Consider the following 13,906-nt stretch of genomic DNA (forward strand, 5'->3'; position numbering starts at 1 on the left):
GCCCAGTTTTTATACAGGCAGAGGGAGGGTGGTCTCTTCCAGGGCTCGCGGGTGCCTCTTCTCTTACTTACCCTCTGGCTATGGCAGCGCAGTCGTTGTTAAACCCCATCCATCCAGCCTGGTCCTTTCAAACTGCAGACTACAACCCCCATCATCCCCAGGCAGGAGAGCCCCGTCGCCCCTTGGGCTGGGGGTGATGGGGACTGTAGTCTGGCGCCACTGCAAGGGCGCAGATGGGGAGGGGGAGGGAAATGGGTTGCAAACGGGTTTAAATTAAGAGATTAAAAAAAAAAACCTGGTAAATCACCCGGGAGGCATCCCAGATGAAGCAAGACCCTTTTGGTTTTTTTTGTTTGCAAAGGTGTACTTTGGTGCATTTAAATGTGCACTACGCCTGGTTTTGTCATATATTTTGTTGTGTGACAGAACACACCTAGAAGTGGAGAGGACAGGGGCTGCGTTAGCTGTGGTGTCCCACATCCTCTGTCATGCACAACAACAACTCCCACCATCTTTTATCACTGGCAATACCAGCTCCGGATTCGGGGAGGGGGGGGGGTTCTGCACTTTCAGAAATAGACTTTAGAAAATGTGTGTGTGTGAACCTGTGTGTGAACTTCCTCAAGGGGACTAATTTTTGTCTCCCAGGCTTCTTCTCCTGTGGGTATTGGCTTGGCTTGGCTTCCTTTCTACTAAGGAAGAGATTCAGTAATCTCTGGCTTTTGGGGAGACATCCCGTTTGCAGCTTCGTACCTCAAAAAAACAACAACTGGCCATTAGCTTCTCCCCCCTCCATCATCCCCACCTATATTTTTATATAGGTAGATGATTCCTTGCCCTAGATACCAACCCTCCCCAGATGTTCCTCCCTAGCAATGATAATGATGATAATGATGATGATAATGATAGATTTTTGGTTAAAACTTGTATCTGTTATTTAATACCAGTCAATATTTTATAATTTGACTGACTGTGTCAGGTGTAATAATAATGATAATAATGATAATGATGATAATGATGATAATGATGATAATGATAATGATAATAATAATGATAATAATGATAATAATGATGATGATAATAATAATAATAATAATAATAATAATAATAATAATAATAATAATAATAATAATAATAATAATAATAATAATAATAATAATAATAATAGATAAAACTTTATTACGGTCAAAAGACCAGCCACAAATAAAACATCAAAATATATAAATATATAGAAGTGTACAAAAATATTGGGATCGAATGCAAAGCAATAATCAGTTCTGAAGTGAACAACAACAACAGCATCAAAACATCTCCCCTAAAGCAATTCCAAAATGTCTTGCAAACCATGCTAATACTGTAATAATGTGCCATCAAGTCGATTCTGACTTATGACAACCCTTTTTCATGTTTTTCCAGGTAGAGAATAGACAGAACTGGTTTGCCATGGCTTTCTTCAGAGGTCAATTTGTGACGGTGCAGCTGGCCCAAGGCCCCCCAGGCTGGCTCTGCTTCACAGGAGGCCCAGTGGGGGAATCGAACTCTCAACTTCCAGCTCCACAGCCCAATAACTAAACCACTGAAGCGTCCAGCCAGCTAAAAATGAATATGCCACCTCTTTTAGCCGTCAGGGTGCAGCAGTTCATGAAAGGGTGGCCTCACCCTTCCCATCTACCGTTTGGAGAATAATAAGTCTGACCTCCTTTACAAAACATTTGCAAGGAACTGTGACAGTTTCCTGAAACGATGCTCATGGATGCCTGAGATACTCTGATGTAATAAATCAATGCAACATATTTTATTACATGAGAGGCTAAATAACAAGATATAAAAGCTGCACTTTTGTATAGACTTGTAGGATTCCTTATGCATGAGTTACTTTTGTAGTCCAAAATTCACTGATTTTTGAAGATTTTTTTTCCCCCGAGCGGTGCAGTGAAGAAAGATTTCCCTGCTCGCCCAGTGGCACCAAGTAGCATCTAGTGCATGCAGTTGAAAACAGTCAATAGGCACTGATGATTACAAGTCAGTTTCTTTAATGTAGGGCACTTGTTTCTCAAATACAGAAGAATCTTGACTCTCTTCTGAATTTTTTGATGTCCTTGAGCATGATCTGTGAATTACATACTTCTTACTGGTTTTCCAAGGAATGACTGGATTTTTTAAAAAAAGCAAAAAAGAGAAATAAATATTATAGGTTGAGGTGCGCGTGCTAATTTTGTCCAAATAAGAATGCTAATGGTATGAATTTTCGTCATATGAGCATCTCGACAAATAACTTCTGGTAGCATTAATCTAAAGGAGAGCCTATACAGACAAAACTGCTGGATAGCTCAGTGGCTGAGGTCTTTAGCTACAGAACTAGAGGCTGGGAGTTCAATTCCTCTCTGTGCCTCCCCCAGACAGGGCCTGGACTCCATGATCTATTGGATCCCTTCTAGGTCGGCAGTTGTAAGATGATGATGAGGGACATATTGAACCTTTTCAGGCTCTAAGACTGGCTTCAGAAGCTCTGCTGTCCGCCCATCATTCAATCAATTACGTTGGCAGGTACCATGGACAGATCTTTTCATTCATAGCAGCATTTAAGACTCATTCATCCCCTAAGAATTTCATTTTGGCTACAAAATGAGTGATGCGGCTTAAATAAGTCACAGGCATGAATTTTAGACAAAGGGGGAAATGTGGCAAGGAGTTCCACAACCTTGTTGGCATGCCCTGTTCTTACAGCCACCTCTCACATCACACAACTGTTTTTGCAATGTAATGGCCAGGAAGAATACTATAAATAGACCAGTGTTGGTCCAAAGACTCGCTAGTTGCTTGCCAACCATGCCCAGGTTGCTTCTACACATTTATACTGGCTTATTTCAATTTAAATAAACATGGAGTCTGCGTACTGTGTTGGTTTTTCTCCTGCCGAAGATGATCATCATTTGGCTTGGATCTGTTACTTTCCAGTGTCTGTTCCAAAATATCGTTTTCTACAAAGACAAGATTCAGAAAGGAGAAGAAAAATAGCTGTGAAGTTCTGCTAGGCTTTGTCAGGAAGAGGCAGAAGATATTTCTATAGAAGAGGTTGCATTTCGACATATACAGCTGGAAATAAGTCTGATTTATTTCGGAGGGAGCTACTGGGTACCTATAAAGACCGTCCTGCCGTTCAAAGCTGTTAGCACCATAATTACACCTTTTGCGGCTGCTATAGTTTCCCTAGCACCTGTCACTCTGCCTAATGGTAGGGCCAGCCCTGGATCTCAAATACGTAGGAAATGAAGACCATTGCAACACCTTGGGTCAGACAAGGATTTGTCAATAATTCTAAGCAGGTTGAATGTAGCAGGTAGATAGATGCAAGAGCCAAATAGAGCAGCAACAGCAAGGAGAAAAATGTTCTAAATTAATATAACAATATAAAGTGACAGAAACGGTTGATATTAAAAGAGAGTAGGTAACCGGGGAGAGGGTGGGTGTTTCAGGTCATGTTTTCCTGTGACAAAAAAGGGTGGTTGCCTTATGTCTGTCTGTCAAGCCATCCAGAGGAAACGCTCGCTTCTTAATTGGATTTGGCCATAGACCCTTACCTTTCTTCCACTCTTGGTGCGCCTTCCACAGTTTTATTGCAAGGAGGAGGATGATAATGAGCAAAGCAAAAAGGAGCCCAGTCACAAGGACGGGGAACAAAACGCTCGGGTTCTTCTTGAGGATTTCTTTATAGGTAAGGTTTGCCTCTGTTAAAAACACACACAAACACACCAATGAGTTTTAATGCTGTTGAGTACTGTCTCCTAGCAACAAAATGTTGTAGTTGGTGTGCCGAGGAAAACACGACATTCTTGGAAACAGCCCTGTTCTTTTCAGGGGGAAATAGTTGGATTCTACAGAAGAAAAGGAGGCGGCTCTTTCCCCATAAGTGAGACTGTGCAAAATGTGGCTTCTGCCAGCCTTCCCTCTCATGGTGTCCTCCATGTGTTTTGAACTACAACTCCCATTGTCCCCAGACAACCTGTGGAGAATGGGGTTTGCAAGTCAATCTATCTGCAGGCCAGTGGGTCAGGGAAGACAGGCCTAGATGATAAGGAATCATAGTCAATATATGTTGAAATAATGTTTTATTTATTAATTTATTTTATTTCATTTCTGTGTTGGCTTTCTCTTGATGAACAGACTCAAGATGGCACACCAATGGCTAAAAAAGGACATACAACTAAAAGAGTAAAAAAGTAAGAAAACATAATAGTGTTTGCAAGACCACCCATTTTAAAGCGGATTTAAAAACTTTCAAAACACAGCAGCTGAAATCTCATTGCTTCACATAGTAAGCAGGACCATGGAATCAGTGGGAATTTTGTCCCATGCAAGTGATTCTTAATTCCTACTGAATACACTATGCAACAGGATTAAAATATTCGAGACTGAAACTCTGTTCTGGATTGCCCAGTTTGATGGCTGAAAGCCGAGACGCTATGAAGGAGGCCAGTTGGGTCTCCTGTGGGAGAGAGTTCCACAGTGCAGCAGCAGCTGTTGAAATATTACTCGCTCACTTCCTCACCCAGCATGCCAGTGGAGGTGCAAAAGGCTCTGTCTTAAAAGCTAGAAAGCTCCTATGGGGAAATATGGTTCTTCAGAGAGCCTCAATCTCAATTATATTGGGCTGTATAGATCATGACTAGCTCTTTTAATCGGGCCTGGAAACTGACCGGTGGCCCTTGACGCTATTTAGGGAGTTACAGGCTTCCCATCACCAGCCACAGTCCACAGTCTGGATGTTCAGTTGTGTTAATTTACCGTTCGTTATCTGAGAACTTAGAGTTGCCACATCAGTGCTCAGTGGTGTTGTTTGTGCACTAAAATTTCCTACCGTTGCATTCCGTGCGCTGTTGGATTCTGCTGGAATGAAAAGGCGGAGAAAGTTACTTTCCCCCCCCCCAAAAGCCAGGAGGAACAAATAATGCACCGCTGATGATTGCAATGGGTCAGCTTGAAGTCAGCTGGGTGTGTAAGACAACCGATCAAGGAACATTTAGCTGTGCTAATTTACCATCCGTTGTCTGAAAGTTCAAGATCTGCGTGGAAGCACTTGAGGATGATGCCCTTACACCTGAAGGTCCTTTGGTGACATTTAATCTTTTGTGGGGGGCTGTTAAAATGAAAACACAACAAAACAGAATAATGAATGAAGAATATCCTATGGTATTATGGTAGATGACCTGAATTAAGCAAACATTAATTTCTTAATTTTTTTAATGGGTTGTAACCTTATTTCTATATACCATTGTTTGTGTTAGAAGTCAGAGATGGTGTTTCAGTGCTTGCAGAAGGCATCCGTCCACTAGACTTTGCTTCTGTTGTATTTAACTGTTGTTCTGAATCTGTAGAAATGTGAAAAGGGAATGTTATTGATTTGATGTGGACAATGAAGAAAGCTAACAGGAAAAAAGAGTTTTTTTTTTAAATGAAGTATTGGGGAGAGTTGTGTGGACTGTGAGAAAGACTAATAAGTGAGTCTTAGATCAGAATAAACCTGGATTCTCACTAGGTGTTAAAATGATTAAACAGAGGCTATTGGCTTTAGACATTAAACAAGACAAGATTTGCTGGAAAAGACAATAATACTAATAAAAGTGGAAGGCAGTAGGAAAAGAGGAGGACCTAACGTTGGGTGAATTCACTCAATAAAGGAAGCCACAGCCTTGAGTTTGCAAGACCTGAGCAAGACTATCATGGCAAGACTATGATAAGACCTTTAGAGGCCATTAATTCATAGGAATGCGTTAAAGTAATTGTCAGCACATTAAAACATTTGGTTTAATGATCAAACATCAATGCATGTACAGTATGTAAGAACTCAGGAATAGTCACAGTACGTTATACCAAAGATTTCTGATACAGAATTATTTAACAATTGCAATAAACACTGGTTTGCCCTCCCTCTGCCGAAACCAGTGTGTGTAAATTGTGCTGTAATCAGAACCCATTCAGTTCTGTTGATCTGTACAAAACCTTGGATAATTCTATAATTCTATATTCCAAAGGCAGACTTAAAACTTGACTATATTGCTAAATAACCCTAACATACCATTGAGGGTAGAATTTGAACTCAGAGTAGCTGCTCCTGCACTTGGAGAGGGTGTTGATATATTCGAATGTTCTTCAGTCCCATTTAATATTTTTTCCAAAGCTGTGGAAATAAAGAGGGAACAGTTATTCCTTCTCTTGGTCTCAGCTGTACAAACCTAATAGTAAATGCTTGAAGTCATATAGGTCACTTTATAACTGGACTTTCAGCGGATAACCCGAGATTTTAACTGGTGTGTGTGTGTGTGTGTGTGTGTGTGTGTGTGTGTGTGTGTGTGTGTGTGTGTGTGTGTGTGTGTGTGTGTGTGTGTGTGATAGGAAAAGTGCCCTGTATTGCCAGGCAACACAATAGCTCCATAGGATTGAGTGCTTCTCTTGTTCAATTTCAGCTTCGTTCAGCTTCTGATTACAACAATCAAAGGGCTGAAACCCAGGAGACTTGCAAAGGTTACAGGAAAATTGGTTGTGTTAGAGTTTGCAAAAACAAGTTCAGCTTACACCATGTCTGGATGGGGGTGGGCAATATGTGGGTGGCATGCCCTTGTTGTCCCCCCCAACCCTTTTCAGGTTTGCTGCTGCAAGACCAGTGAAAGTAGAGTAAAATCACTTTTTTCTGATTTTCTGCTTGAGGGGGACACCTTGTTTTTAAGGGGGTTTGTATTCTTGGAAGCCCCTGGGAAGTCCAGTTCTCATGAAGAACAAGATATGTCACAAGCATTACACTGTGGCAGATGTTGTTGAACCCAAACTCCCATCGGCTGCCTCTAGGGCAGCCAGCGGTCAGGAAAAATCAGACCACAGTTTGAAAGCAAGCCCACTCTTTGAAGAAAACAACACAAACTCAGTTCTGTATGCTGCTATGCAAACGGTCATCTGTACAGACAGAATGAAATAATTTCCCTTGACTAAAAAAGTTCATCGTGCCATTTTTAGATTACAAATCCCATAATCCTCCATTCTATGAATTCCATGTGACAGACCCACAACTACAGACAGCTATGTTTGGCTCACTTGGGGGAAAGGCCATAGTCGGGAAAGCTCTCCTCTTTCACCCCCATTAAGAGGTTCTTTAATTCTTCCTCACTTTCTGCCATCAGAGTGGTATCATCTGCATATTGGAGGTTGTTGATATTTCTTCCGGCAATCTTAGTTCTGGCTTGGGATTCATCCAGCCCAGCCTTTTGCAGGATGTATTCTGCATATAAGTTAAATAAGCAGGGAGACAATACACAGCCTTGTCGTACTCCTTTCCCGATTTTGAACCAATCAGTTGTTCCGTATCCAGTTCTAACTGTTGCCCCCTGTCCCACATATAGGTTTCTCAGGAGGTAGACAAGGTGCTCAGGCACACCCATTTTTTTAAGGACTTGCCATAGTTTGCTGTGGTCCACACAGTCAAAGGCTTTTGCATAGTCAATGAAGCAGAAGTAGATGGTTTTCTGGAACTCTCTGGCTTTCTTCATAATCCAGCGCATGTTAGCAATTTGGTCTCTAGTTCCTCTGCCCCTTCGAAATCCAGCTTTTACTTCTGGGAGTTCTTGGTCCACATATTGGCTCTAGTCTGGACTAAATGTTATGTTCCTACTTCCTCCCTCTTAGAAACCACATGTGGCTTATTGTGTTGGTGTGAGCACACTGTTAGTGTTACACAAAGTCAGTTGCCTCTCTGGGAACGCCATACTTACCTGAGGCTTTGGAGTACAAAGTTACTGTTAATTTTTCTTCTCCCAGAGCTTCATGGCGTATAACACAAGATATGGGAGACCTCCAAGTGTATGTCTGGACTGAAATGATGCTGATCGAATTAAATTTCTTGGCTTCCAGCTGGTTGTCCATATCACCTATAATACAAAAGCCAGGGAAAATAATTCCTATAGATAAAATATCACATGAAATTTGGAACATCTGTTCGGAACAGTTTTAAAGAATATTTTTATGATTAGTTGGAATCAGTACCTGAAATTCATATCTTCAACCGTACAACCATGTCCTGTCAATTCTTCATTTCCCCTTCCCTTTTGACTCCTGCATTTTCCCATTTCTTTTTTTCTCTTCTCCTGAAACCACCCCTTTTGAACTTTGCTTTCTATGAACCTGCTCTGTTGACCTCTCTTTTTCTAACCCCTTTCCTGCCATGAACCAGAGCAGCTAAGTATCTGCCAGAGACCCTTCTGATTGGCTAGCTTCCCTGCAACCCTCAGGCAGGTAAGCCAATGGCTGCCAGCATCTCCATTTATTATTACTGTCACCACAAGTATATATTTGGTGCCTTCCTCTGCTGATACATTCAGAACGAAGACCTTTGATATATTTTCAGTGTAACCCAGCAGTAGTACCTTTATATTTACAACAACAGATATAGTCAGCATTTGCTGCTTAAAAAAATAATGAATGTTAGGGAGAGAAATCCATTAAGGTATATTTGGAAGAGAAACAGAAAACAAGACTATTAGATGCATACCATGAATACAATGGTTGAAGTTGATTTGTTTATTCATGATCTTACTTTCCAATCGTGTATGCAATTTTGATTCTATGAGATAATGTTCTGCTCAAGCTACATTTGTGGGATCATCTGGTGATAGGATGAAGTAGCATCCTGTTTTCAGGATGCCTGTCACTGTATTTATCCTGATTTTTAAGAAGTGCATGAAAACTTAAAATATATTATTATCAAGAAGTAAAGGACATGAAACATACCAAGTAGTTCCACCCCACTGTCCAGGAGCCACATGATCTGAGGAGGGGGCTTACTCCCCCAGGCAGAGCACCTCAAAACAGCATTTTCTTCTTGGTTGTCAACTCTCACCCGCGATATTTCTAACATAACCTTGGAGGGGGCAGCTGCAACAGGATGACACGTGGTCAGATTTGGAGGTTGTAGCCTTTGCACCAACAACTTTATCATAGGAAAGAAGGTATGGTCAACTCCCAATGTCTAAGCATCTCCAGACATTAAACTGACTTCTTATATATATATTTTAATTATTAAGTAAGTTGAAAGACAACAATCAGAACAGAGTAAGAGAAAACATGCTATTATTGGGTACAGGCAAAAATTACAACTGAGAAGATATTTCCTGGACGATGGCTAAAATAGTGCCAGTACATTGAACCTGAGTGTACCTTCTCAGCTTCACAACTGTTGGGTTCAGCACCTTGACTCTCACTGCCTCTTCTCTTCTTTCACTTGGCATCTACCAGTATCTGGAGCCAAGGATATATTATGTGCCAGGAGTAGCTGCCAAGGTTAGAAGGGTGAACAGCTGTGTTGTGTAGGAAACCACCATGGCCACAGGATGGAGACCCTCCCAGGACAAGGAGTCATCACCCATTGATCTGAATTGACCACTGGCTTGCCTGAAGAGGAAGGGCTATAAAACTGGAACTTTCCTTGGGCCGTGGTCATCCTCAGTGAGTTTCAGCAAACAGCCTTCTGACGCCTGGCTCAACAGTTGGAGCCTGTCTCCTGCTCAATGACCGCTCTCATCTTATCCCTCCCATCTTGGCATCACAACCACTTTCTTGGAGCCTGGAGTCCAGGGACTCACCCAAGACAGTGATTTTAACCTGCTTTCTTCTGATTCGGCTACTGTAGCTGAAGCACGTGTAGACTCCTTCATCATGGACTGTCACGTTGGACAGACGAATGGATAAAGCATCATTTGAATAATGCGTAATGGTGTACCTCTGGTCTCTTATCCCTGTTTACAAACACAAAAAACAAAACAGGAGAAGCAGATGAGTGCGAAAGACAGCAAAACCCCATGCTTAAAAGAACTGTACTGGGATCTGTATTATTATGAAGGAATGGATCCAGAAATGGGCAGTGTGCTAGAATTTCAGAAGCCAAAGGGAGCTTTTTTTAAACCACATTGTGTGAGGTGGGGTGGTCAGAGGCAATATTCATCAGGATGAATCTAGTAGCACATTGGTGGTTAATAAACCTATAGAGGCACAGGCTTTCCCGGGCTGGATATTTCTTGGTCATGCGTAGAGTGTTCTTCTCTTGATAGAGACCGTGTTGCTTTCCTTTTTTTAAACTGCAGAGGCCATGCTAAACCCACTGGAAGAAACTGCTTGTATTCACACATTCTAACCACAATGGTGGGTCTTCCGTGACATTGACATCTTGCAGGAATGTACGAGGACGCAGTTGTGTTGGGGTGTATGACTCAAAGACACAGAAGGAAAACCCACTTCTTCCTTTGTCGCAGTGGGGGAAAAATTGTTTCGTAGGGGGACCAACGTTCTCCTGCACTTACCTCGCCATGTCTGGAAAAAAATCACAAACTCTCTAGGGTTCCTCCATTCCAAAACAGATCCATTGTGTGCAGCCATGACACAACGCAGGTCCAGATTCTGCCCCTCCACTACCGTCAAAGTCTCCTGTTCGAAAGCACCTGCTAAAGAAAAGAGGTTCATGAGGCGCCACTCCTGGGTGATCAACGGGGTCTTCTTCGGAGTGAAAACATTTAAACATCTGCTTTAAAGATCATACCTTATGTGGCCCAGTTACTCAAAACGGGGCCTTCTCTGTGGTGGCCACATCACTTTTAGAATCCCCTCCTCTCAGAGGGGCAGCAGGCTCTATTCCTCCTTGGTTTTAGGACTCAACCAAAGACCTGGCTCTTTTCATAAACCTTTCTATAGCCTTGCCCCCAATTAAGTAATTTTAATGACTTTTGATTAATTTTCATTTTGCTTTATGACTACTTCCATTCTGAATTCTTTCTGCCAGCTGCCTATTATTTTTTTCTTTTTTGGTCATTTTTCCCCTGTGCTTTTTGTTCTTGTACTTTTAGTACAATTTTTTGTAAAATTTTCTAAATCTTGTTGTTTTTATTATTTCTGTCATCACGTAATTTTTGCTGTCCCTCTCTTAGCTGCCACTAGTGGGGTGGGATAGAAATGTACACAAACAAACAAACATCGGTATTGGTGGGAACATAGTTTTTTAAGATGAAAAGTTATTTATTTTAGACTCAGATAGATAGTTTAGACAAATGCGCGTGCGCACACACACACACACACCACCCTCATTATGAACATAGAATTTTATTATGGATTTTAGCCCCAAAAAGGGGTGGGGAAGGCATGAGGTGAGAGCATGCTTCAGGAAATCTGGGAGGGGGACAATTTCCCATCGGCTCAACCAGCAGCTACATCACGCCATTAAATCTAGTTCTCATATGTCAGATTCTAATTCTATTTACTCTCGTTATTGAAACAACAGAAATAGGCAAGAATGTATAAAATCATTAATGTGATACAAAACCCGAAATACAGGTAAATTGCTCTCTGCGTTAAGTGTCTTGGGGCACATTCTAAAACGCAGCAATTCAATTCAGGCGTAATAGCCCATGTTGATACATGCATGAAATATCTAGAAGTTCAGGTAAAAGACCATTAGATGAGGTTGGATTCTGACCCCGCCATCTGTATGTTCACTTTAACCATGTGTACTGCTGTTTATATGAGTTTGCCATTGGTGTGCATAGGTTACAAACAAAGGTTATGGAACTCTAACACACACAAAAAACACACACACAAAAGACTAAGCTGGGTTTACATTAGTGCTGCCTGAAAGGTCTCTGTGGTTTTGCATGAGACCAGTCTATAGTTTCCGGCCACAAGCATGAATGTGGGACAGCAATAAATTCCAGTCTTGAACTGAGATAGGGGATGGAAAAAACCACAAAACTCTGAAAAATTACCTTTTTGGACTTACAACAACTCATCTGATGCTTTCGATTTTTAAACTGCCATGGAATAAAGCAGTAGCTATAGCATTTTAGTTGCTTTCTGTATTCAGTTTATGCAGTTTGCACAATGTCACACAGCATGATTTATGCAGTTTGTGCAAATATATATTGTTCTCCAAATCTTAACTCTTATGGAAAAAAAGCTTGCCATCTTCATAATCCTCGGCACCTTACATTAAACCCTAAAGCCAGCAAGAATTAAGTTGCAGGTGACATGAGATAATCTTCTGCCTGATACCTCGGTGAGCTACTAGCTGGTCCCTAGATGTTCTTGGACTAAAACTCCCAGAAGCTTTTACTACGAGTTGTGCTTGCCAGGATTTCTGGGAGTTGTAGTCCATGAACATCTGGGGAACACTGGACTAGTTGGACTTGAATTTCTATAAGGCAGCATGTTGGATTCATGTTGGCTCCTAATTTTTATCGGAGATCCCGTTAAGAAAGGTGTTTGCAGTGTGGTTGTAGAAAGAAATAACCATAGTGACGTATAGATGATTATGATGATATTTTTTTGACTGCAGTGCCTTAAACCGCCATGTTAGCCAAGGGGAGCACAAGTTGTAGAAGGGTCATAGAAACGATCTGTTATACAGCTATAGTTTGTCATTATAATTATTGTTATACAAAAATGAAAAAATATGCAATCACCACTCCCACGCCCCTGATCCTCTTTATTTCTAGATTTCTAGTTGATCCCGCATGCCTAATCATGACTACCGTGTGTATAAACGTATGGCTGGAACTTCACCATCCCAAGCAGCTGAAAAAGTGGATTGTGAAAACTCCTGCCATAACAAGTCTGAAAAGTGCTGGAAGATGTAACTCTCCTCTCCTCTCCTTTCTATTTACTTACTTTGTTTTACTGGAATAGATTAATATGGCCATGTCTTTGCAAAATCGCTGACGCGCAAAGAAGTCCCTGAAGCTAGACAGTTCTCCTGTCACAAAGAATAAAGTTGTCGTCAGTTACATACCTTGTAGTGGGAATAAAGCCAACACACATAGCATGGCAATGAGGGGCATGTTGCGGCGGTGTTTCCTGCTTCACTGGCGGCCCCTGCGTGATGCTGAGCAAGCTTCCTCTTGTATCTTCTGAGTCCAGGGGCGTACAGGTGGGCCGTCCTTTTCAACGGGGGCCCCCCAAACGGCACGTCCCATGACTTCATCCCTCAAAGGAGGCAGACTTTCCTTCTGCAGCCCCCACCTACCTTCACACCTTGCAAAGAAGGCACTTTCCTTTGCGACTGCAGCCGAGAAAGTTGTGGCCTCTTGGAGGACGCTCTAAAATTAACTTTTTCTGTGGTCACTGCTGACATCAGGCAGCGAAGTGGAGTGCTCTTTAAAGGCTGCGTTTTTGCACTTCACACTTTTGCCGTACCAAGAGGCGTGTTGCAAACATCTCAGGCAAAACGATTTCCCCAAACTGTATGGTTGAAGCGATTTTGCATTCATTGACACCAAGCTGGCAAGTTCATCAAGATGCCCAAGTTCTTGAATTTATCATTTGCCTCCATCCACGACATCACAGTTGCTTTTTCATTCATTCAGCTGGTGTGCTGAAATCCTGAGCCACATATCCAAAGCTTTGCCCATTTTCTGGCTGCCTTTGTCACCCGAGGTGGGCCAGTGGGTCTCTCTAGTAGTGTTCTCTCCTGGGTAGCATTCTGTCCCCATAGGGAAGCTCACCTGCCCTCCACCTCAGCAATTCCCCCCATTGAGCTTCTAAACTGTTTGGAGATGCGTCTCATTCTGTTGGAATATCAGTTCTGCATTGTCTGATTTAATTTTCTGATTTTAGTTGCTGATATTCTGTTTATTATTGAAAATACTGCATGCTGTTCAGCAGTGGCACCTCCTCCATTACTGGGAGCGGAGCATGGCCCCATGTCAATGCCAGGCTACACTGAGCCACCACAGTCCTGCCAGCCTCCTTACTAGTAGCAGAAGCCCTGCCTGCCTGCCTGCCTGCCTGTGCTTCAGCATGTCCATGTGAGTATATGTACCTCCTTATCTGTGGGATCGGTATCCACTGATTCACTTACCCACAGTCTGAAAATATTAAGAAC

The 13,906-nt window shown here is 42.1% G+C and overlaps 1 protein-coding gene across 5 annotated transcripts; it reads right to left on the bottom strand.

The window, feature by feature from the left end:
- Nucleotides 1–1,156: 1,156 nt before the first annotated feature.
- Nucleotides 1,157–13,165, bottom strand: CRTAM (cytotoxic and regulatory T cell molecule). 5 transcript variants are annotated; one of them, XM_072979183.2, is made up of 12 exons: nucleotides 12,815–13,165; nucleotides 10,341–10,478; nucleotides 9,627–9,779; nucleotides 8,776–8,919; nucleotides 7,761–7,916; nucleotides 6,077–6,178; nucleotides 5,271–5,369; nucleotides 5,039–5,137; nucleotides 4,786–4,887; nucleotides 3,582–3,728; nucleotides 2,898–2,981; nucleotides 1,157–2,150 (listed from the first exon to the last, which is right to left on the bottom strand). In XM_072979183.2, the coding sequence occupies exons 1-12, from the start codon at nucleotides 12,861–12,863 to the stop codon at nucleotides 2,017–2,019; spliced, it is 1,407 nt and encodes a 468-aa protein (XP_072835284.2). In that variant the 5' UTR covers nucleotides 12,864–13,165; the 3' UTR covers nucleotides 1,157–2,016. The 5 variants fall into 5 exon arrangements, with proteins under 5 accessions (XP_072835284.2, XP_078235757.1, XP_078235756.1 ...); XM_078379631.1 differs by having other exon boundaries at nucleotides 4,786–4,884; nucleotides 10,341–10,481; nucleotides 12,815–12,976; XM_078379630.1 differs by having other exon boundaries at nucleotides 10,341–10,481; nucleotides 12,815–12,976.
- Between the last annotated feature and the right edge of the window lie 741 nt (nucleotides 13,166–13,906).

This window comes from Pogona vitticeps, chromosome 8 (assembly GCF_051106095.1).
Source record: "Pogona vitticeps strain Pit_001003342236 chromosome 8, PviZW2.1, whole genome shotgun sequence".
NCBI lineage: Eukaryota > Metazoa > Chordata > Lepidosauria > Squamata > Agamidae > Pogona > Pogona vitticeps.